Source organism: Podarcis raffonei, chromosome 2 (assembly GCF_027172205.1).
Source record: "Podarcis raffonei isolate rPodRaf1 chromosome 2, rPodRaf1.pri, whole genome shotgun sequence".
Lineage (NCBI taxonomy): Eukaryota > Metazoa > Chordata > Lepidosauria > Squamata > Lacertidae > Podarcis > Podarcis raffonei.
The window spans coordinates 10,656,815-10,678,284 of NC_070603.1; the positions used below are offsets into that span (position 1 = coordinate 10,656,815).

The 21,470-nt window shown below is 49.9% G+C and overlaps 1 protein-coding gene across 5 annotated transcripts in view; it reads left to right on the forward strand.

Annotated features, from left to right (window-relative positions):
• The window catches only part of ZNF385A (zinc finger protein 385A), a 202,277-nt gene that overhangs the window by 44,252 nt on the left and 136,555 nt on the right, over nucleotides 1–21,470 (forward strand). Inside the window, exon 1 of one of the 5 annotated variants that reach the window (XM_053373236.1) lies at nucleotides 2,221–2,598. The exons of 3 other annotated variants lie outside the window; for them this stretch is intronic. In XM_053373236.1, the coding sequence (XP_053229211.1) occupies nucleotides 2,589–2,598 (10 nt within the window). In that variant the 5' untranslated portion in view covers nucleotides 2,221–2,588. Of the gene's footprint in view, nucleotides 1–2,220; nucleotides 2,599–21,470 lie in introns of those variants that run through there. One more of the 5 variants, XM_053373262.1, reaches the window with a different exon arrangement.

Here is a 21,470-nt window from a genome sequence, read left to right on the forward strand (position 1 = left end):
GATGGCAATGATGAGCTGTATATGTGGGGGTTTGGTGAGGAGTTTCAGTGTTTCCTGTACTTGACAGTGTTTCATCCCATACTGGTCTTCTCTCTCTCGGTCCTCATAGCCAATAGGAACCTGACTGGATATGTAGCTCTTAAGGAGGTTGGTGCAGACTATGTTAATTGGATTAGACAGAGACCTTGGACAAGAGGCTCAGGGTCCACCCCCCACAAGCCTGTCAAAGGCAATGCAGCAAGCAGGAGAAAAGATCTTTGACTTGTCTGTGCCCTATACTCCCCTGCCCTTGAGGATTAGACATGCTCATCAGACGTGCTGTCTGCAAAGGGTTTTTCCATGCTCCACAGTAACATCTACCTGGTGCATGTGGGCGGCAGCTTCTCTTGGCTTAGCATTAGCATATTAGCACCCTAATACCCGTTTTCTGGGTATGGAGAACCTGTGGCCCTCCTAGAGGCTGAGCAAGGGGCCGCTTGACCCTGGTGTCATCTCTGGGGGGGGTGACATTGCCGCTGGTGGTGCCCCTCCGGGATGCTACCTGCTGCCGGCGCCCCCCCCCCGGGGACACATGCCACTGCTAGCTCTGCCTCTGCCCATCCCTATGGGCACTGTGCGGCGTGGCCCGTCTCTAGCCCCTATGGGTGGTTCACCCCGTCCCTATGAGCGGTTTGCCCCGTCCCTGGGCACACTTTCCCAGGTGCCCAAGAGGCTTCCTCCGCCACTGGGCCCTCCAGATGTTGTTGGACTCCCAACTCCATCAGCCACAGCATGATGGGAGCTGTAGTCCAGCAACATCGGGAAGGCCACAGGTCCCAACTCCTTGTATGTGTTGCACTAACATGGCTACCAATTTTGGAAAGTCCCCCCTCCCTCCCCAGAACAGCCGGATCATCCATATTTATTTTCAAGTCTTATACAGTGGGGAGCACCATTTTCAGGGGCATCCCCATGGCAAATGCAACAGGTGCTTCGTGCCTCAGACAGGAAGAACAGCCTCACTCATTGTGGCAGGACCCTCAAGCAGATTGGCATTCTGTCTCCAACAGTGGCCAGCCGTAGGCACCTGAGAAGTTCATAAGCAAAGTTATGACAGAGGCGGTCGTCTCTACTCATTATCAAAGCGGTATGGTTGTTTGGCATGGCTTCATTTCGATATCAGAGCCAGAAGCTGTTTATCCTCCACCCACTTGATTGACTAATACTGTATGTTCTTAAGCAGTCACAAGGTGTGGCGAAGACACAGGCCATCATCCCATCTTGTAGCAATGAATTCCACAAGTGAATGAGCAAAGGTGTGAAGTAATTTAAATGTGTGCTTATGTAAGTTGTAGAACATCGCGTTTGCTCTGTGCATATAATATTCCAGCTGCTATTGTCACATACATAAATAGTTTGGTCATCTTTGGACTTATTTGCTAATACACCCCTAAGCTGCCTACAAACTCATTCGGAAGCCTGCAGTGCTACGGGGCTTCAAGATGCATAACCCGCCCGCCCTCATTCGCAGAATAGTAAAAATGCAAGTTTTATACGTAAAAGGTGCGATTTTCAAAAACGGCGGGAGGTTGCAAAATCCACCTTTCCTTGGCACGGAATTTAGAAATCATGCTGCTGATGATAATAGTCATATTTTAGCATTCTCCACCATGAGCCCTCCAACTAACCCTGCTGTTCAGGCAGAGATATTCCTGGACCCCTTTCTCTCTTCCCCCCTCCCCAAAACCCTCTGGCGGCGCTTTTTCGCCAGAAGTGAAGGCGCGCAAAGAAAGCACCGGCCTGCAGAAAGCGTTCCCGCCTCGTCGCGGCGCGCGGGCTGCTGTCCTGCCACGCCAGGTGTGTGCGCGCGCGCGTGTGTGCCTTCGTGCGCGCGCGCTCGCTCGTTCTGACGACCCGGCCGCCTCCTCGCGTCCCCCCTCAGCCCGGTTCCGGCGGCCGGGAGGGGGGGTCACGCGGCGTGGCCCAGCGCGCGCGGCGCCCGAGAGGCGCCGAAGGTGGTGCGTTTCTACCTGCAGCTGCCACTGCGGAGAGGGAGCGCGTGTCGTGGGCCGGCTACGCAGACTTTGAGGGGCAGGAGGAGCGGGTCGAGGAGGGCTTGGCGCTGAGTGTGCGTGTGAGTGTTTTCGGCGAGTTGGCTCCGGCCCGCTCTCATTGGGCGCCCGCCTTTGCGCCGCGGCCAATGGCGAGCCGGAGAGGGCGCGCGCCAGCCGCCTGCCGGGGGGTGTAGAAGGAGGGAGGGGGGAGCGTGTGTGCTTCGCTGTGCTGACATTTTTTTGGCGATGCCTCCTGTTACTCCGGCTCTGCCGCTCGCCAGCCCTGCTGCAGCCGGCGCTGCTCCTGCGCCGGCGCTGCTACTCCGGCCGCCGCCACCGCTGCTGTCGTCCAACCCAGCTCGCTCCTAGCGCTGCTGCTGCCTCCGCCACCACCACCACCAGCAGCAGCAGCACCGCAGCGGACACGGGGGAGGCGGAGGAGGAAGAAGAGGAGGCGGCGGCGGCAGCTGATCCTCTGCCTCGGCGGCTGCCTGCCATCCTGCTGCGCCGCTGCCAGACGTCAGGTGCTGCTCCGGCAGCGTGAGCTCAGCGGGGATGATCCTAGGTGAGTGACGCTGCTGCTGCCTCCTCCGGCTTCTGCACCTCCTTCCTTCCTGCCTTCCCGCCTGGGTCTCATTCACTTTTTTGCCCTGGGAATCCCCCCCCCCGACACCCGTCCTGGGAAAAATCCCTTACTTATTTCCAAGGCTCCGATCCCTCTGCGACCAACCCCTATGGAGAAAATCCCTACTCCCTCCCCCCATAAAAATTGGGATCTTTGGCTGCTTGGGATTCGCGAAACGAAATAGAGAGGGGGTGGGAAGGGGGCAATGTTTCCTATTTCTTAATTTCTCAGCCGTCCCAGTGATGCTGCATAGGGCAGAATCTAGACTCCTCTCCCCAAGATCCGGATCGGGAAGGGACGACCGTGTGAATGCCGGGTTGCAGTGCCTCTCGGGTGACGAGTGAAGGGCAATGCTTGGGAGATCGTTCTGCTCGCTCTCGCCCTCTCACCCCACTAGAAAGGGGTTTGTGGTATTACGAGGGAACCCGTCACCTTCCTCCCATCTAGCCTTGCATCGCCCCCTTTCCCCCTCCCCAAACACAGCTCAGGTCTGCGTCACAAGGTGGAAGTTATTGAACTGTTCTGAACAGCGCTACTTGGGGGGGGGGAGGAGGCACGAGGGCTGGCAATGCGGTGTCGGGAGCGGGGGGGGGGCACGGCAGAGGAGGAGTGCATTGGGGCAAATGTGGGGGGGGGCAAACTACCCAGGGGACAGAGACAGGGCAGCCAGCGATTGCCTCCCTTGCACACCACGGAAACAGGGCGCCCAGATGATGATCTCCCGCAAGTTGAGAAACACGACCCCCCCCCGACCTTTGCCTGGCTTATGGAGGGTCTCTCTGATGAGCTGACCCCACCACTGGGTTGTTTGCCCAGAAGCTGAAGAGGAGGGATGGGGGAGAGACAAGCTAGTTGCCAGGCAGGAGATATGGGGGGGGGGGGGAGAGAAAGGAAAGAGATGAGATGAATCCCTTATTCTGACAAACTGTCCAAAGCTTGAAGCATCAGTGTTGACCTAGATCTCTGTGCGTGAGGGGGGGGGGGACGACGACGACGACTCAGAGGCTCCTCCTCCTCTCTCTTCCCTCCTTCACAGGCGTTTTCCTTTCCTGTTCCATGTGGGAGAAAGACAGGTCTGCTGTTTGAACCGGCTCCCCATCTTAGGTGGGGCTGCTTAGCAAGGGGTCTTTTCCTTTCGCTTTCCAGGCCCCCCAACAGCAGCGTCATTGAGCTGAATGGTGGCTTGGTTGTTGAGCCATTGGGAACAAGGAACAGGAAGTGGGTTGGAGCTGAGAGCGGGGTTGCACTCCTCTAACACGGGTTACTTTCCCTCTTTAGGTACCCTTGCATACCTAAATGAGGTTGTTAAAGGTAAAGGTAAAGGGACCCCTGACCATTAGGTCCAGTCGTGACTGACTCTGGGGTTGCGGCGCTCATCTCGCTTTATTGGCCGAGGGAGCCGGCGTACAGCTTCCGGGTCATGTGGCCACCATGACTAAGCCGCTTCTGGCGAACCAGAGCAGCGCACGGAAACGCTGTTTACCTTCCCACTGGAGTGGTACCTATTTATCTACTTGCACTTTTGACGTGCTTTTGAACTGCTAGGTTGGCAGGAGCAGGGACCGAGCAACGGGAGCTCACCCCGTCATGGGGATTCGAACTGCCGACCTTCTGATCGGCAAGCCCTAGGCTCTGTGGTTTAACCCGCAGCACCACCCGCAAAAGGAGGAGGTTAAGGTCCTGCAAAAGGTGGCCTTCCTTCCCAAGCAAAAGCGGGGAGCAGTTTTGATCTGTGTCAAATGGCTGTGAGTACATGATCCATGGTTCTGGGTTACTTAATCTGGACTGAGGGACATGATGTTGTGAATGCAGTGAAAGAACAGCGCTCCCCACCACAAACATACATCTTGGCCAATCCGGAGGTACAGCTACGATGCATAAAATATATCCAGGGATGGATGTGCCCCTGGAGTTCCAAGCTGGAGCAGATCTAGGCTGCAGAGACAATCTGGGCCAATGCCTCAGGTGTATGTCTCTGCTATACTAAAGTGCATTGAAAAGAGAGAGAGAGAGGGAAAGACTTCACTTTGAAGGAGGTGCACAGAGGAAGCTTGTCCTCCGTTGAGTGATACCCCCCCACCCGCATTCCAGTAGACATAATTGAGAGCCTTCTTGATCCCCACTGCCTGGGGGCATAGATTCAATTGTAAAGGAGAAGCGAGCAAAGAAGTGACAGACCTTAGAAATGAAACTTGGGGGTGGGGGGGAGATATTGACTTGGTTATCTCTTGGGTCCTTCAATGTGCTCTTGTTATGCTGCTGAGCACAGGAGAAGTGTGGGGAGCAATGTTTTAATTTCCCTAAGCAAGAAATCTTGAGCCAGTCCTGTTGGGCTATGATCCGGTCCGTAGTCATCGTCCCACACAAGGAAAACCTTGGGCAAAATGCAACTAAAAGGGATAACGTCCAGCATGCCTGAGTGATGCCCTTCAGAACCCCATCCTTCTCCCAGTCGCTCCCCCCCCCAATGACAACCTCCTATCCAGCTCTGTAAGTGCCCATCTTGACCTTGCAAAAATGCATGCGCTTTGGATTGCCTGTTGGCAAATCTCTCTTCACTAGCTGCCTGCCTGCTTTGCCTTGGCAAATGCAGGCATTCTCTCCACTCCACCCTGCCCCCGCATTCCAGCCCAAATTGGCCCCTGGCCTCTATTGCCTATGGCAGTGGTGTGGCCTGTCTCTTCCCAGCCCACCCCCCATCACTATGGATCACAGTAGCTTCCCCTTTTCTGGATGTCTTGCATCTCACAAGGGTCCTGAGGAGGAGCAAAGGTCTGACTTACGGGACTCTACTGATCTGTGACCCATGTTGTTCAGGCCTGGCAGCCACTTGCCTACCTGTCTGACCTGACTCGTTGATAAAGGGGCTCGGTAACTCTGCCTTCCTTCCATTCACAGTCCTTGCCCTTGCATCCTTCGGCTCCGCTGTTGCCTTTTAACTGATTTGGGAGAAGGGCTGTGCATGCAGGTACTTCTCCCTGTAGGACTGGGGAAGAATCCCTTCCTGAAACTCTGAAGAGCTGTTGCCAGTCAGTGCTGACAATACTGATTTAGATGGACCAGTGGTCTGACTCAGAATAAATCAGCTTCCCGTGTAAGAATCTGCCATGGGGATTGAAAGGATTGGGGGGAGAGGGAAGGGACTGACTTTATCTCATTCTTGGGCCTCCAGGCAAGGCTTGGAGTTTACTGGGGAAGCTCTCGCTGCCTCTGGTCTGTGCTCACAGCCCTCCTTCTCTCTTTTTGTCTTTCCCCTTACACTTCCTTGCCTATTTCTAATTCTCCACTATGTCCTAAACATCCCTCCCCTTTCCTCACTTTCTCTTTTCTGTATCCATCTGTCTCTCTGCTCCAGCTCTGGGTTTCATGCTGCCGGGTAGCTTGTGTGTGAGAGACATGGAATCGGGCCAGAGTCCCAGGTATTTCCCAGGTAGGTGCCAGACTTGCCTCTGGGGTGGGAAATGCCACACAAAGATTCCATGGCACGGCCCTGTGGCCTGTGACTTGGTTTTGTTTCAGCTCCGGCTAATGCAGTTCCACTTACTGACCTGGGCTGAAGAACCTGTGGCTCTTTAAGATGTTGTTGGGCACCACCTCCCATCCCCCTGCTTGTATGGCCAGGGGAGATAGGAGTTGTGGTCTACAAACACCTGGCGGATGACAGGTTCTCTGTCACCAATTTATTGTTAATTCTTTCTCCCACTTCCTCCTTTTCCACTGGGGAATCTTGCCATGGTCCAGCAGAGACATTGCAGCCAAGATTCTCCTAATCCCTAATCTAGAGGCTTTCCAGATTCAGTCATTGCCTATGGCTTGGAATTCCCCTGCGACAAATTCCAACACAATCCTGGGCTTCATTGGACACAGTTGCGCAACAGCCAGCTTCAGTCCTGATCAGCCATTGAGAGGATTTGCAGATGCAGGTGGCAAGCTATGTTGTGACAGAAATAGTGAATAATAGCGGTCAGGTGGCTGTGTTCTGAGCTGTAGGGTCATTCCAGTGAAGATTTCTGGAAAAGATGGTGGCACAGTCAGTTATCAAGGACAAAACGCACAGGTTCCATGCGGTGATCCCTTGCTGTGGTGATCACGGGGCATGGAGTGTCTCCAACAAGAGGCGTTCAGAGGCAGTGTATGTAAAGGAGAGTTTAGAGAATGGCAAGGGTGCCTGTAATGTCGGTGATGAACTATGCTAATAAGATGAGTGAGTTGGTCTTGGGTAATGGGATGGAAAGCTGGTGAGTACAGGGAAACAGAACAGCAGTGAGTGTGCCTAGGAAAGGGGATAATAGTGTAAAGAGTGATGACAGCCACTAACTGGGGTGGGGGGATGCCATGCAGTGCCGAGGGGCTGATCATAATAATGTGCTGTGAAAAGCAGTGATGGAAGTCCTGTGAGTAGTGTGGTGCCTGGCAGGGCAATTGTGGGGCAGCAGATCTACGTGCTCTGCAGCATCAAGATGGACCCCAGTTTATCAAGTGTGCTCTTGAGACAGCAGCTTGGGCTGAAATTCAGCCCCTTTTCTTCCAAAGACTTAATGCCTTATTGTTATTACTGTTACTACTACCGCTGGCACGAGACTTTGCAGGTTTATTAGCTTCCCAAACCATTAGATTTAGCCTTGCACACATAACGTAAACCAGGGGCAGCAAACTTTTTCATCAGGGGGCCAGTCCACTGTCCCTCAGACCTTGTGGGGGGCCGGACTATATTTTGGAGGAAAAAATGAACGAATTCCTATGCCCCCAAAATAACCCAGAGATGCATTTTAAATAAAAGGACACATTCTACTCATGTAAGAACACACTGATTCCTGGACCGTCCGCAGGCTGGATTTAGAAGGCGATTGGGCCGGATCTGGCCCCCATCGCCTTGACGTAAACTGTCCAGTGAGTCTCAGTGTGCAGTGTGTTATATCCCCTGGGAGTCCAAACTGAATTTGGCCCTCCTTGCTCAGGCCGGCTGGGGGAACTGGCCCTGGTGCTGTTTGCATTTCAGCTCCCTTGGCCAGTTTCTCAGCCAAATTTGCTTTGTGCTGCCTTTGGCATAGCTGACTGGTTGTTGTCAATTATGCCAGAGGCTGAATGTGTCCAGGATGCGCTGTTAAAAGATGGGTCTCGTTCAGCTTTTGCTTGGAATTGAGGACTGTCTTTTTCTTTCTTTCTAAGAAATCAGACTATTGGCCTGACTAGCTCAGTATTGTCCACTTACTGGCAGTAGCTCTTCAGGGATTCAGGCAGGGGACATTCCCAGCTCTACCTGGAGATGCCAGGAATTCCACCTGAGACCTTCTGCAAGCCAAGCACTACCACTGCACTGCAGTCATCTCTCCTGATCTGCCTAACACCTCTCTTATCTCATCTGTTTTGAGAATGCGGGAAGAAGAGTTTTTTTTTTTGGGGGGGTGGAGTTTGGATGGACAGAAACGTCTAGAAGCAGAGTCAAAACACAGCCAACATCCCAGACACTGGTGTTCAGGGAGAAGATGGAAGAGTAGGACTCAAGACGGTTGCGTTCTTTGACGATGGCCTTTGGCTGACAAAGTTATGTGAAATAAATATAGCTCCTTCTGTGTCAATTTGTATCATTCCACATTAAGATCAAGAGTTCAGCTTTTTGTCCTGAAGGGAAATGGAAAGGAGCATCAGCAGAATGAAAAGGGGAAGTGTGTGTGTGTGTGTGAGAGAGAGAGAGAGAGAGAGAGAGAGAGAGAGAGAGGCTTGTCCAGGTGGCTCCAAAGCTTCTCTTAGCATGAACTTGTAGATCTAGGCTGGAAATAAGAAGTGGGATGTGTGGCCTGTATCCAGTCCTAGTCCCACACCACACAGAGCAGACCCATTGGAATTAATGGACACATATAACTTAAATTTCATTACTTTCAGTGAGTCTACTCTAAGCAGGACTAGGGCTGGAGAAGGCTCGCCCCCTTTAAGTCAGTGGCATCTTGCAGCACACGTTACTCAAGAGTCAGGCTGCCCCTGCTGCTATTGGTATAGAAGGCCTCAGTGTTAGTTTGTTTGGTGCTGGAGCAACTTAAGAGTTCCCTTTTCCCTTGCCACACCACAGAGCAGGACACTGACCAGATTTTCTATCGTTCTTGATGGAAAGCAAATGAAAATACACTGTGCTGGAAATGAACCACAGACCCTTCTTCCCTGTGGCTCTGTGCAAACTCTTCCATGTTGTGTGCCTAAATTAGTTAGCTTAAGGCTTCAATGCCACAGTGAGGACTGGTACTGATGTTGCACTTCTTACAAGATTGGCTCCAACTCTTCTTTGATGCCAGAGTTTTCCAGCATCCTCCTGATTTAGGTGGCTGCCTTTTGGCCAGGATGCTGTGACAAGACTCAACCTTAGCTTATTATAAAACAAAGAAATGTCTAAGCCTTCTGTTAGGCTGTTACAGCAACAAGACTCTGGGCCAAGCTACCTGTGATCAGGAGCTGAACTTGCTGTGCGTTGAAAGAAGTCCTTCTCTCATGGGTATTGTTCTTCTCTTGACGACTCTACTGAACTTAGCAACTCTCTTCTCTCCAGCCTATATGGTGGGATAGGCCGCATGTTGCCCTCCAGGTGTTGCTGAACTTCAACTCCCAGCCATCGTGGCCAATGCTCAGAGATGATGAGAGTTGTAGTCCCAACAACTACTAGAAGGCACCATGTTGGCTATCCCTGTTCTATGCCGTTCTTTCTTATTTTATGCCAGTGATTTTTCAAGCTTTAAACCTTTGGCAAACCCTTTTCTTATTGGCTGGGCTGCCAAAGAACTGTGTCCATGCTGCCAAGGATTCTGGAACATGTTCCATAGTATACATTTGGTACATGTAGGGCATTGGCCTAGATGCCTGGCTTTTGCTGTGTGTTGTCCCATGTGAACTTAAGGCACACTAGTTAGAACAGAGGAAGGGAATCAGATGTTGTCTTGGACCCACAACTTCCATGAGCTCAATCCAGCATAGCCAGTGGCCAATGATGATGGGTGCTGTAGTCCAAAAATATCCAAAGAGATGCATATCTCCATCTCTGGTTTAGATGGCTTCCATGAGGCTGTTAATTGCATGATTGGTGAATCAGCTCTCATTTCAGGGACTCTTGTCTGCCATTTCTTGCCCTGTCAGTCATTACCCCCTGAAAAGTTTCTGCAGGACTCCAGGGATCACCCAAACACAGTCTGAAAACCGCTTCTCTTGGGTCTGCAGCTTCCCCTCTCCCAGCAAATTCCTTGAAAAAACTGAACACTGAAAGCAGAATAAATTATGTAAGAGTAGGCCAATGCATGCAAATTGTTTTGATAACTGAATTTGGGTTTCCTGCACGCAGATTATACGAGGGAGGATTATTTCATTGTGGACTGCACAGAGTTGTGATGTGAGCAGAGTGGCAGCAAAGGCTTGGCTGTCCCTGGGCTTTGCTACACCAGCTCTGTGGGGGCTTGAATAATCCCTCAGCTGCTAAGTCCAGCTGGGAAGCGGGGTTAAGTGAGGATGCAGATGGGATCGGCAGGCAGCAATAGCAACAGGCCCTGACCCCTGATTTGACTTGTGGAGGCTGTTGCCTTCCCTTGTCCCCATTCCTAACCAGTGATACAGAGGGAGCCAATGTGGTTCAGTGGGGGAATCTGCCCTGACATCCTGGCTGTGCCACGGCCACCACAGTTCCTTATCTGCAGAACTGAAATCTTACTGCCCTGTGACTTCTCTGCCCTCCCCTGCTTCCCAGGCATGCAGTGAAGGCAAATAAGACCATATTTGTTACATAAACCCTGCATGATCTGTGATCAGGGATGATGGGAGCTGTAGCTCAACAGCATCCGAGATAATCATGTTGCCTAGCTCGGCATTAGACCATGCTGGCAGGGTGGCAAGCTTTTGGATTTCACAGAATAATTTTATGTGAAGAAGCTTTCTGTGCAGCTTGAAAGCATACTTTACTTATCATACCGACACAGCTGGATCGAGACACCAGAGGCCTTCTTTGAGCATTTTGAATCCTGACTTTATTTAAAGTGCATTACAAACAAGAAAAGGAAAGGGGAGGGAAAGAATTGCAGTGTGAGTGCATCCCAGAGGTGTCCCTGTAGTTTGAAACTCTTCCATTTGGCAATGTGCCTTTTTTTTAATGGAAGGAATTGGCTGTTTTGAGACAGCTGCTACTTGGACGAAGGAGGCTGGGTGGCAGGCTCTCCATTCTTCTCTCTCATGCTTACTGGCTTGACTCAAGCAGGGTGTTGTGTTCAAATGATGCTTCCTGTAATTGGCCACCCACGAGCAGCTGCTGGTGCTGGGAATTAGTCCCGGGAATCTTGATCCCCAACATTCCAGTCCTGTTTCACTTAAACAATGTTACATAACCCCATTGTGCATGAGGTGGTGGTGGGCATTCACTAGCCTGGCTCCCCAGGGCAGGTAAAGACTTGCTTTCCTAGTTTGCTCCTTGGCCCAAGGGCATAGGTTGGTAAGATCTGGGCAGTGAGTGGGCCACACATGCAAATGAGCATTTTATACCCATTTGAGGATCTCACTATGATTATCGGCCAATCTCCAGTCAAGTATCTATACCTAAAGAGTGCAGTGGGGACCAGCGTGTTAGTTGTCTGTTTTAAACTAGCATTTATAAATTGTCTCTCGCAATCTTGCATGTGCTATTTCACTGGATGTTCTTATTCGGTGAAAATTAAACTCTGGTTTATAATCATGGTTTTCAAGAAAACACTTGTGGCTGTTCCTTTAACCGCCTACTGATTACTGATGGACCTCTGTTCTGGTTTGTTGTGGGGGAAGAAAGGAAAGGAGATTGTTAGCCGCTTTGATACTCCCTAGGGTAGTGATAAAGTGGGATATCAAATCCAAACTCCTCCTCCTCCTCCTCCTCCTCTTCTTCTTCTTCTTCTTCTTCTTCTTCTTCTTCTTCTTCTTCTCCTTGTGGTATAGAATTGTAGGTGGTTTGTAGTGATTAGATCAAAATAGACGACTGTGCTCTTCCCAGGAACAAAAATTCCTTTGTTGGAATGTGAATTCCAATATGAAGAAATAGAGGCTCTTTTGTACTGGGAGTGGTGGGTCCCCCCCCCCCTTTTAACTTGTTCAAAATGACCTGGGGTTAGAGGTGAATAGAGAGGTGGTCACATTTGCGGAGAGCACCAAATTGTTTAGGATAGTACAAACCACAAGGGATTGTGAGGTGCTGCAAAAGGATATCATAAAAGCTAAGAGCGGGGAAGCAAGTTGTCTGCTTCAACATGTGGTCTGCAATTCAACAGAAATGGTGGCATGAAGTTCTTTTGATTCACTGGATCTCCAGCGAAAGCAGCTTATTGAATTTAACTCAGAAATCAGAGGAGCGCTCTTTTATTTTCAGTGCCACTCAAAATATTGTCTGCATCATTTGACCTTGGGATGGTAATGGGGTCCCAGAAAACAGTCCTCTCATGTAACCGTCTTTTCCACTGCTTTGACCTAAGCCGTGAGCAATATCTGGACATCTCCAGATGAATGCTATACTTTTGCAGGGCTGAAAAAACAAATAAATCTAAGTGTCTGCTCACCCAGGCACTTTAAATATTGCTTCTGACGCCTAGAAAATCTATCTTCTCTTCCTGCTGCCTCCCATTCATGTGACACTTTGAGATTTACCTAAAAGTTTTGTATGATAACATACAAACACACCAAAAAAAGTTACTCATTTGTTGCACTCGTGAACAACCACACAAATATTTGTCAGCATATTGTTTCTGAGTTTGGATTTCTGTTGGGGGGGGATATTCTATTTCCCCCCCAGCACCAAAATTTCTGTATTTTGAACCTGGGAAATACATACCCCCCTCCATTTCTTTTGTTGTTGATACTGTTGTTGAGCTTCAGAATTTGAGCTCTCCTGATCATGTCTATACTGCAGATTTAAACAGGTTGAGCAGTTATTCCCTTTCCCCAGGAAACCTTGCAAAATGTGGTTCTCTTAATAAAATTCTCAGCACTGTTACTCCAATTCCCCGTTTTCTTTGGAGTGGTATAAATGTGAAAAACGTCTGTAGTGCAGATATTAAAATTTTGTTTTAAAGGGAAGGGATTTGAAGTGATACGGTGCCCCTCTTTAATTACTGTATTTGCAATGGTGCTGGATTTGGGCTTGCATAGTGTAGGAATGGTGCTGTGCACCCCCCACCCGTTAACTCTGCAGCTGGCCTTCCCACTGCAGGTTTGGGAAGCAGTTAGCCACCATCCGTATCCTGTATCTGTCCTGCTGTTTCTTAGGAAATGCTGTGTTTTGATGTGTTTCTTCTGCAAATTGAGGGAAAAACCACCTTCGCCTGCTATGTTTTAAGCCGGTAGTGTGTTCACAGCCTCGGTATGCTAAATGCCTAAGAAGACCGATCTCCTTCATCTTTAATAGTTGCGGAGAAGGAATCTTCGGACGAGCTATACCTTCTGAAATTCCTCCTTCTGCACCAGGAGTGAGCAGAAGGTGGAACGGAGTCTACCAGCAGGTCTCTGGGTGATTGCACTAGATTGTAAAAGGATTTCTGACTCTGTATTGTTTCGGCAATAGTAGCAGCAAAATTACTCTCCCCGCCTCCCAAATTAGACTGCTGAAATGAGGAGAGCTGTGGGGTAGCGCAGCTCTGGTACTCAGAAATGCCTCGGCTTGTCAGCTGTTTTGAGGCTCCCAGTGCCTTGCACTGAACTCTACTGCATCTCGCGGTTCTAGGACAGGGGTCAGCAACCTTTTTCAGCCATGGACCGGTCCACCATCCCTCAGGCCATGTTGTGGGCCGGACTATATTTTGGAAAAAAAATTCCTGTGCCCCATGAATAACCCAGAGATGCATTTTAAATAAAAGGACACATTCTACTCATGTAAAAACACGCTGATTTCCGGACCGTCCACGGGCCGGATTGAGAAGGCGATTGGGCCACATCCGGCCCATGGGCCTTAGGTTGCCTACCCCTGTTCTAGGAAGACGCAAACTACCGTATTTTTCGCTCTATAAGACGCACCAGACCATAAGACGCACCTAGTTTTGGGGGGAGGAAAACAAGAAAAAAAATATTCTGAATCTCAGAAGCCAGAACAGCAAGAGGGATCGCTGCGCAGTGAAAGCAGCAATCCCTCTTGCTGTTCTGGCTTCTGGGATAGCTGCACAACCTGCATTCGCTCCATAAGACGCACACATATTTCCCCTTACTTTTTAGGAGGGAAAAAGTGAGTCTTATAGAGCAAAAAATACGGTAGGTCCCCACAAGCCAACCCTGTGTGCCCAAGGTCGAAATGGAGTTGGGACAGAACAATGTGCTGTAAAAAGGTTATTCTTGCCATGACGGGGCCCGTGTGCTATCAAATTATTTGGAAAGGAGACGATTCCTAAAAATAAAAGCGTGAAAGCAAAAAAAGGGGAGGGGGAGTGACTTGTGAAGAAATGACCTGACTTATGCTGTTTAAACACAGATTCCTATTGATTATGGACTGTGGCAGTGGGGGGGTGACTTTTACCACCCAGCATGTGAACGAGACAGAGTGGTTAAAGTGTGCGACATTAATATGCCGGCATTGATTATTTTAGTCTACTTCCTTCTTGGGCCTTAAAGCAAGGACCTGCTTGATCGTGCCAGGTTCAAACATGGTCCCCCCCCCCCAGTGGCTGGATTTTTGCTCAAGGTTTTCATTTGCTGCTGCTGCTGCTGCTGGGCTTTAGTAATCCCACAAGATGCTTGAGAGCAGCCCATCTGAATGGAGGCTCCCAGCTGGGTCAGACACTCCCCCCCCCGCCATGCTTTTGGAGGCTGAGCCGGGTGCCCAGACAGCCTTTACATAACCAGGTAACCACAGCTTTAGTGGCTATTTTTATCGCCTGAGCAGGATCTCATTTGAGGGCTGGTTTGTAACAATTGCCCAGATTTTCAGCTGCAGTAAATCTAGAGATAGCAAGCCACAGCGCTTGGCTCTGCTCTGTCCCAGAAAGGGAGGGAGACCATTTTAGGCACCGCCGACCTGTCCTGTCCTGTCCTTGTCTTTGCTGCAACCTTGAGTTTTTTGGGGCCTGTGATATAGTGATGCTATTTTGGACAGGGCTGCAGTAGCAAGCTGTACCTGAGTATCCGGAGAAATCTCTGTGTGCCCACAGGAAAAGCTCTGCTTTTCTGTAGCTGAGGTACACAGGGCTTTGTATACAGTGTGTATGACACTGATTTCTCAAAATTATTTTCTAAAAAGCCAGGAATTTCCTGGTTTGGGAAGCACTTACCCAGAACAATAGCCATGGACCTACAAAAATTTGGATTTGTATTGCAGGTTGGCCATGGGCTTTCTAGTTGACCATGGACAATTTCCATTTTTTCACTGTGGTGTTTCTGCTTGTAAAATGAGAATAATCAATGGTCGATTTAAAGAAGTGTTGGGACTCCTATTGGCTGGTGTGATGCTCTGTTTCATAATCTCAGTTGTTTGTGGTGACAGTGCGGCTCCTCAACTGGTATGGAAATTCCATTTTGCCCATGGCCAAAACATCCTGACATCTTTCCTGCATTGCAGAGTGTTGGCCTACATGACCATTGAAGTCCCTTCTGACTCTTTAATTCTATGATTCATTATTTGGTCCTGGTAAATGATGGCTCAAAGGAAGTCCTGGGAGGAGTAACCATAGGATCCACAATAAGGACATGCATGCACACTAAATAACATGGGCAGCATAATTCTTGGCCTCCAAGAAACAATGGTTTTCTCCTAGTTTGCAAGCCTGGACGGATCTTAAACCATGGTTTCCAACTACCAGACTTTTAGAAGACATCTGAAGGCAGCCCTGTTTAGGGAAGCTTTTAAAGTTTGATGTGTTACTGTATTTTAATATTTTGTTGGAAGCCGCCCAGAGTGGCTGGGGAAGCCCAGCCAGATGGGTAGGGTATAAATAATAAATTATTATTATTATTATTATTATTATTATTATTATTATTATTATTTAGAATGGAAAACTAACAGATCCTGGAAATCTGGCATTAAGGTGGAGAGGAAGTATTAGAGCATGATGCTTGCTTTTAGTTTGATAAACCATGGTTCACCAAACTGAGATCATAGCAACTGAATCAGGCCATTATGTGCTTCCCCAGCATTCTGGTACTGGGCACAGAATTCCATATTCTCAGACTCCGAGCTTTTGCTTTCTTTAAAAATGAAAGCCTCTGAGGGCAAGCTTGAAAGGGTGTGGGCAATGACATGTAATTTCAGATGATGATGTGGGAGGGAAGACTATCTGGGGCTTTCAACAGCTAGGGAAAATGACCTCAGGGTTCTGCATATAATTTCGTATAAATTATCCGGTCTGTTTTCGAAACTGGCATTTAGTGGCACATGACAGAAATTGTACGCAGGTGCAGGCGTAGCCTGGCAAGGTGAGTTCAAGATTCTCAGGAAGCCTTGTCTGGCCACCTCTGTGCAGGGCTTGTCGGGATATGGGAATTTACCCAGTTTCCCACCAGCCATATGATGTTGGTGTACAGCTGAAGCTGATTTGTCTCCTCCTTTTCTCCTCCTCCGAGGAATGCAAGGAGGAGTCCCAGGACAACTGCAAACCAAACCACACCTACAAAAGCACCAGTCAATATGGGTGCCTTAAGAATACCTTGGCAAGCAGCACAGGAAGCCCCCAAGCCACTGTGTCTTTTGCAGACCCTGCTAGATTGGCCTTTAGTACCCAAAAACGTTCACAGTTGCACCAGTGTGCAAAAGAGTGGGTTGGGAGAACCTGAGCAAGGGTTGTGCCCAGAGATCTTTTTAGTGGTGATTATGTCCAAGGTGATTATGTGCTGGGACGCGGGTGGCGCTGTGGGTTAAACCACAGAGCCTAGGACTTGTCGATCAGAAGGTTGGTGGTTCGAATCCCGGTGACGGGGTGAGCTCCCGTTGCTCGGTCCCTGCTCTTGCCAACCTAGCAGAGTGCAAGTAGATAAAGAGGTACCGCTCCGGCGGGAAGGTAAATGGCGTTTCCGTGCGCTGCTCTGGTTCACCAGAAGCAGCTTAGTCATGCTGGCCGCATAACCCGGAAGCTGTACGCTGACTCCCTCGGCCAATAAAGCAAGATGAGCGCCGCAACCCCAGAGTCGGCCACGACTGGACCTAATGGTCAGGGGTCCCTTTGCCTTTACCTATGTCCAAGGTACTCTTTGTAGATCAGTGTCACGTGACAAGTCCAAAAAGGGCAAAGGCCCCTTTTCTAACCAATGCCATTTTGGAAGGAACAATGCCAATTTCAAGGACACAAGGCAGGTCAGGACCACTCCTCTTGCTTTTCTTTTATTTTCTTGACATGAGGGACTGTATTGGGGTGGGGTGAGGTGGGAAGAAGCAGCTGTCATAAGGTGGCCTATTTATGATGCCTTTATTTATCAATTCTCTGTCTCAAATTTATCAGCTACTTAAAGGTAAAGGTAAAGGGACCCCTGGCCATTAGGTCCAATTGTGGCCGACTCTGGGGTTGCGGCACTCATCTCACTTTATTGGCCGAGGGAGCCGGCGTACAGCTTCCGGGTCATGTGGCCAGCATGACTATGCCACTTCTGGCGAACCAGAGCAGCGCACGGAAACGCCGTTTACCTTCACGCCAGAGCGGTACCTATTTATCTACTTGCACTTTGACGTGCTTTTGAACTGCTAGGTTGGCAGGAGCAGGGACCGAGGAACGGGAGCTCACCCCGTCGCGGGGATTCGAACTGCTGACCTTCTGATCGGCAAGTCCTAGGCTCTGTGGTTTAACCCACAGCGCCACCCATGTCCCTATCAGCTACTTAGCCCATGGTATTTTCTTTTCTGCTTTTTTATTTGCATTGTGTACATTGGTGCCTCGCAAGACGAAATTAATTCGTTCCGCATTCTTCTTGCGAGTTTTTCTTCTTGCGAAGCACGGTTTCCCATAGGAATGCATTGAAAATCAATCAATGCGTTCCTATGGAAACCGCCTTCAGACCAGGTCCGGGGACAGTCTGTCCCCCGACCTCTTCTGAAGGCTGGGGGGACGACAAGGGCTTTTATTCCCACCGCCAGCCTTCAGAAGGCTGTTCTGAAGGCTGGTGGTGGGAAGAAAAGCCCTTCTCCCCACCTCCCGCCCCGCAAGCTCCAGGGACAGGAGGGCTTTGCTGCCGACCGCCAGCATTTTAAAAGCCCCCGGGACAGCGGAGACTTCTCCGCTGTCCAGGGGCGATTTTAAAATGCTGGCGGGCGGCAGCGAAGCCTTCGCTGCCGACCCCCAGCATTTTAAAAGCCCCCGGGACAGCGGAGGTCTTCTGAAGGCAGGCGGTGGGCGAAAGTCTTTGCTCCCCCCCGCCTGCCTTCAAAAGCCGTCTGGGATAGCGGAGAAACGCGCTGCGCTTCTCCGCTATCCCGGGAAGGCAGGCGGGGGGGAGCAAAGACTTTTGCCCACCGCCGGCCTTCAGAAGAGGTCCAGGACCTCTTCTGAAGGCCGGCGGTGGGCGAAAGTCTTTGCTCCGACGGCCAGCATTTTAAAAGCGGTCCGGGATAGCGGGAAAGCGCAGCACGCTTCCCTGCTATCCCAGACCGCTTTTAAAATGCTGGCGGTGGGGAGCAAAGCCTTTCGGCCCCCGCCGGCCTTCCTGGACGTCTTCTGAAGGCCGGAGGGGGGCGATAGGCTTTGCTCCCCACCGCTAGCATTTAAAAGAGGTCCCCGGAGATTTCCCTATGGGCTTTCTTCTTGCGAAGCAAGCCCATAGGGAAATTCGTCTTGCGGAATGACTCAAAAACGGAAAACTCTTTCGTCTTGCGAGTTTTTCGTTTTGCGAGGCGTTCGTCTTGCGAGGCACCACTGTATTATTGTACGCCAAGAATAGGGGTCCTGCAGCCCTTTTGATTTTGTTGGACCCCCAACTCCCATCAGCCCCAGACAGCCTGCTTGTGGTTGGGCATGATGGGAGTTGTAGTCCAGTAACGTGCAGGGGTCTGCAAATTCACCCTCGCTGCTACACAGTGGACAGTCACGTATGGGAAAGACCAGCAACCTGCCTGTCACAGATCAGCACGAATAGCTGTCGGGGATTTTCAATTTTGAAAGAGGAAGTGATCTCACAATTAAGGTAGCTCGCTTTTTCTTTTGATCATGACTTTTACGAATGTCCTACTTCAGCGGAACGCATCCTGCCCTTGGGGCTTAGCAACAGCTACAGTGTGTTTTGCAAGGTCAGGCTGAGGCATGCACAAACTTCAGACCCAAATTGTGCCCCTTGTGGGTGATCTCACACAGCCATGTTTCCTCTCAATCCAAGTAAGCGTCTTGCTTGCTGCCAAGAGCGCTGCTTGCTCCCCAGGGGCCTTTGCGAAAGCCGGGTGCTTGTCTGAGCGGTAGATCAGAAAACACATGTAGCTGTGGTGTTGGGATTCGTGCAGCTTTAGTAAGTGCTTATTCTGCGTAAAGGTTTGGAAAGAGTGGGGAGAGGTTGCTCCAAGTGATGGATAGGACCTCTCCCACATCTTTTCTGACCTACGTGTTGGATTTGTGCTGAAGTAGAAACAAGCCTCATTGGCTTGGAATTACGTACTTAACCCGAGGTACCACTGTATTGCAAAAGGAGCCTTTTCATCTCCAAGCAGTGGCCTCTCATATCTGGTGTAAGCAACCAGGCCTGTGGGTACCCTCTGGTGGGGGAAGGGAACCTGCTATGAAGTTCCCATACCAAATGTGTAATATACAGTGGTACCTCAGGTTAAGTACTTAATTCGTTCTGGAGGTCCGTTCTTAACCTGAAACTGTTCTTAACCTGAAGCACCACTTTAGCTAATGGGGCCTCCTGCTGCCGCTGTGCCGCCAGAGCGCGATTTCTGTTCTCATCCTGAAGCAAAGTTCTTAACCTGAAGCACTATTTCTGGGTTAGTGGAGTCTGTAACCTGAAGCGTATGTAACCTGAAGCGTATGTAACCCGAGGTACCACTGTAAAGATATTCCAGTTTTTGAGCTTTTGGAAAAGCTCCTGGAACTATCAAGTTCTGATACGACTCAAGTTGGTTTTGCAAGAACTGGAGGAGAGAGGGCTTTGTGTTAAGTGGAGCTGGATGAGTAAGGCCCCATCATTACACTGCTTTAGGCTATAGGTAAATTGTGCGTGTGGTGGTGTTGTTTTTAATAGGCTACTGTTTTACTACTTAAGGTGTTTTCTCTGGTTTGGCTTGTGCATGTGTGGGTGTTTAATTTGACGGCTATTTTGGAACTGTTTGATTCGTTGTTTGCATCAATACAGTCGTACCTTGGAAGTCGAATGGAATCCGTTCCGGAAGTCTATTCGACTTCCAAAACATTCGGAAACCAAAGTGCGGATTCTGATTGGCTGCAGGAAGCTGCTGCAGCCAATCAGAAGCCGTGGAAGCCCTGTTGGATGTTCGGCTTCCAAAAATAGTTCGCAAACCGGAACAATCACTTCCGGCTTTGCGGCGTTCGGGAGCCAAAAGGTTCGAGAACTAAGCTGTTAGAAAACCAAGGTACGACTGTACAGTGGTACCTTGGATTAAGTACTTAATTCGTTCCAGAGGTCCGTTCTTAACCTGAAACTGTTCTTAAACTGAAGCACCACTTTAGCTAATGGGGCCTCCTGCTGCTGCTGCGCCACCAGAGCACGATTTCTGTTCTCATCCTGAAGCAAAGTTCTTAACCTGAGGTACTATTTCTGGGTTAGCGGAGTCTGTAACCTGAAGTGTATGAAACCTGAAGCTTATGTAACCCGAGGTACCACTGTATTTGATTCTATGATATAATAATAATAATAATAATAATAATAATAATAATAATAATAATATTATTATTTATACCCCACCCATCTGGCTGAGTTTCCCCAGCCACTCTGGGCGGCTTCCAATCAAATGTTAAAAACAGTACAGCATTAAATATTAAAAACTTCCCTGAACAGGGCTGCCTTAAGATGTCTTTTAAAGATAGGATAGCTGCTTATTTCCTTCACATCTGAAGGGAGGGTGTTCCACAGGGTGGGCGCCACTACCGAGAAGACCTTCTGTCTGGTTCCCTGTAACCTCACTTCTTGCAATGAGGGAACCGCCAGAAGGCCCTTGGCGCTGGATCTCAGTGTCCGGGCTGAACGATGGGGGATTTGGCTTCATTTGGAGAGCCTTGCTACTGCTTTGTTTGCCCCTTTGAGTTTCTTTGTAAAACCGGGCAGGATAGGGAAAGTTTTGAACTAGCCATCTAACCAGCTGAGCGCCAAGCCTCTTGATACAGGTTTATCTTAAGGACCGCATTGGGTGCCACCACTTGGTGTCACGGAGTTTGGATCTGGCCCCTTGCCATGCATGGCTGCTCATGCATGTTGGCGGTGGATGTGATGGAGGTCACCTTCCACGCTGGACCAGGCAGGTGGCATCATCTGGTGCTTTGGCTGCCCTTTGCGGTTGTCGGCTGACTCCGACATGCCATGGATGCTCTTGGGATGGTGGGAGTAGAGAAGGATGCATTGGGGAGGGGAGACTGGTCCCTTGCCAGGCACCTGCTCCTGGGGGGAATTTGGCTGAGACAGATTTCAGCTGCCAAGGAGGAGGAATTGCCTTGTGTTTTGTGTGTGGTGCCTGTCTTTGCTTTAAGCTGTTGGCAGGGAAACCCCCAGGATGTGCTCGTTGTCAGGGGTCTACTTGCTGCTTCATCTGCACAACCAATTTCCAGGCCACCCCATTAGATGTGTGAAAGTGGGATACATGCATTCCGTTTGTTATTCTGCGGTGAGGTCACGGAATGCTCTTGGGCAATTCATGGTCAAATGACCTCCAGTTCTGCCTGAATGTTAATGCTTGGAAGGGCTGTTGGATGAATGAAATAGAG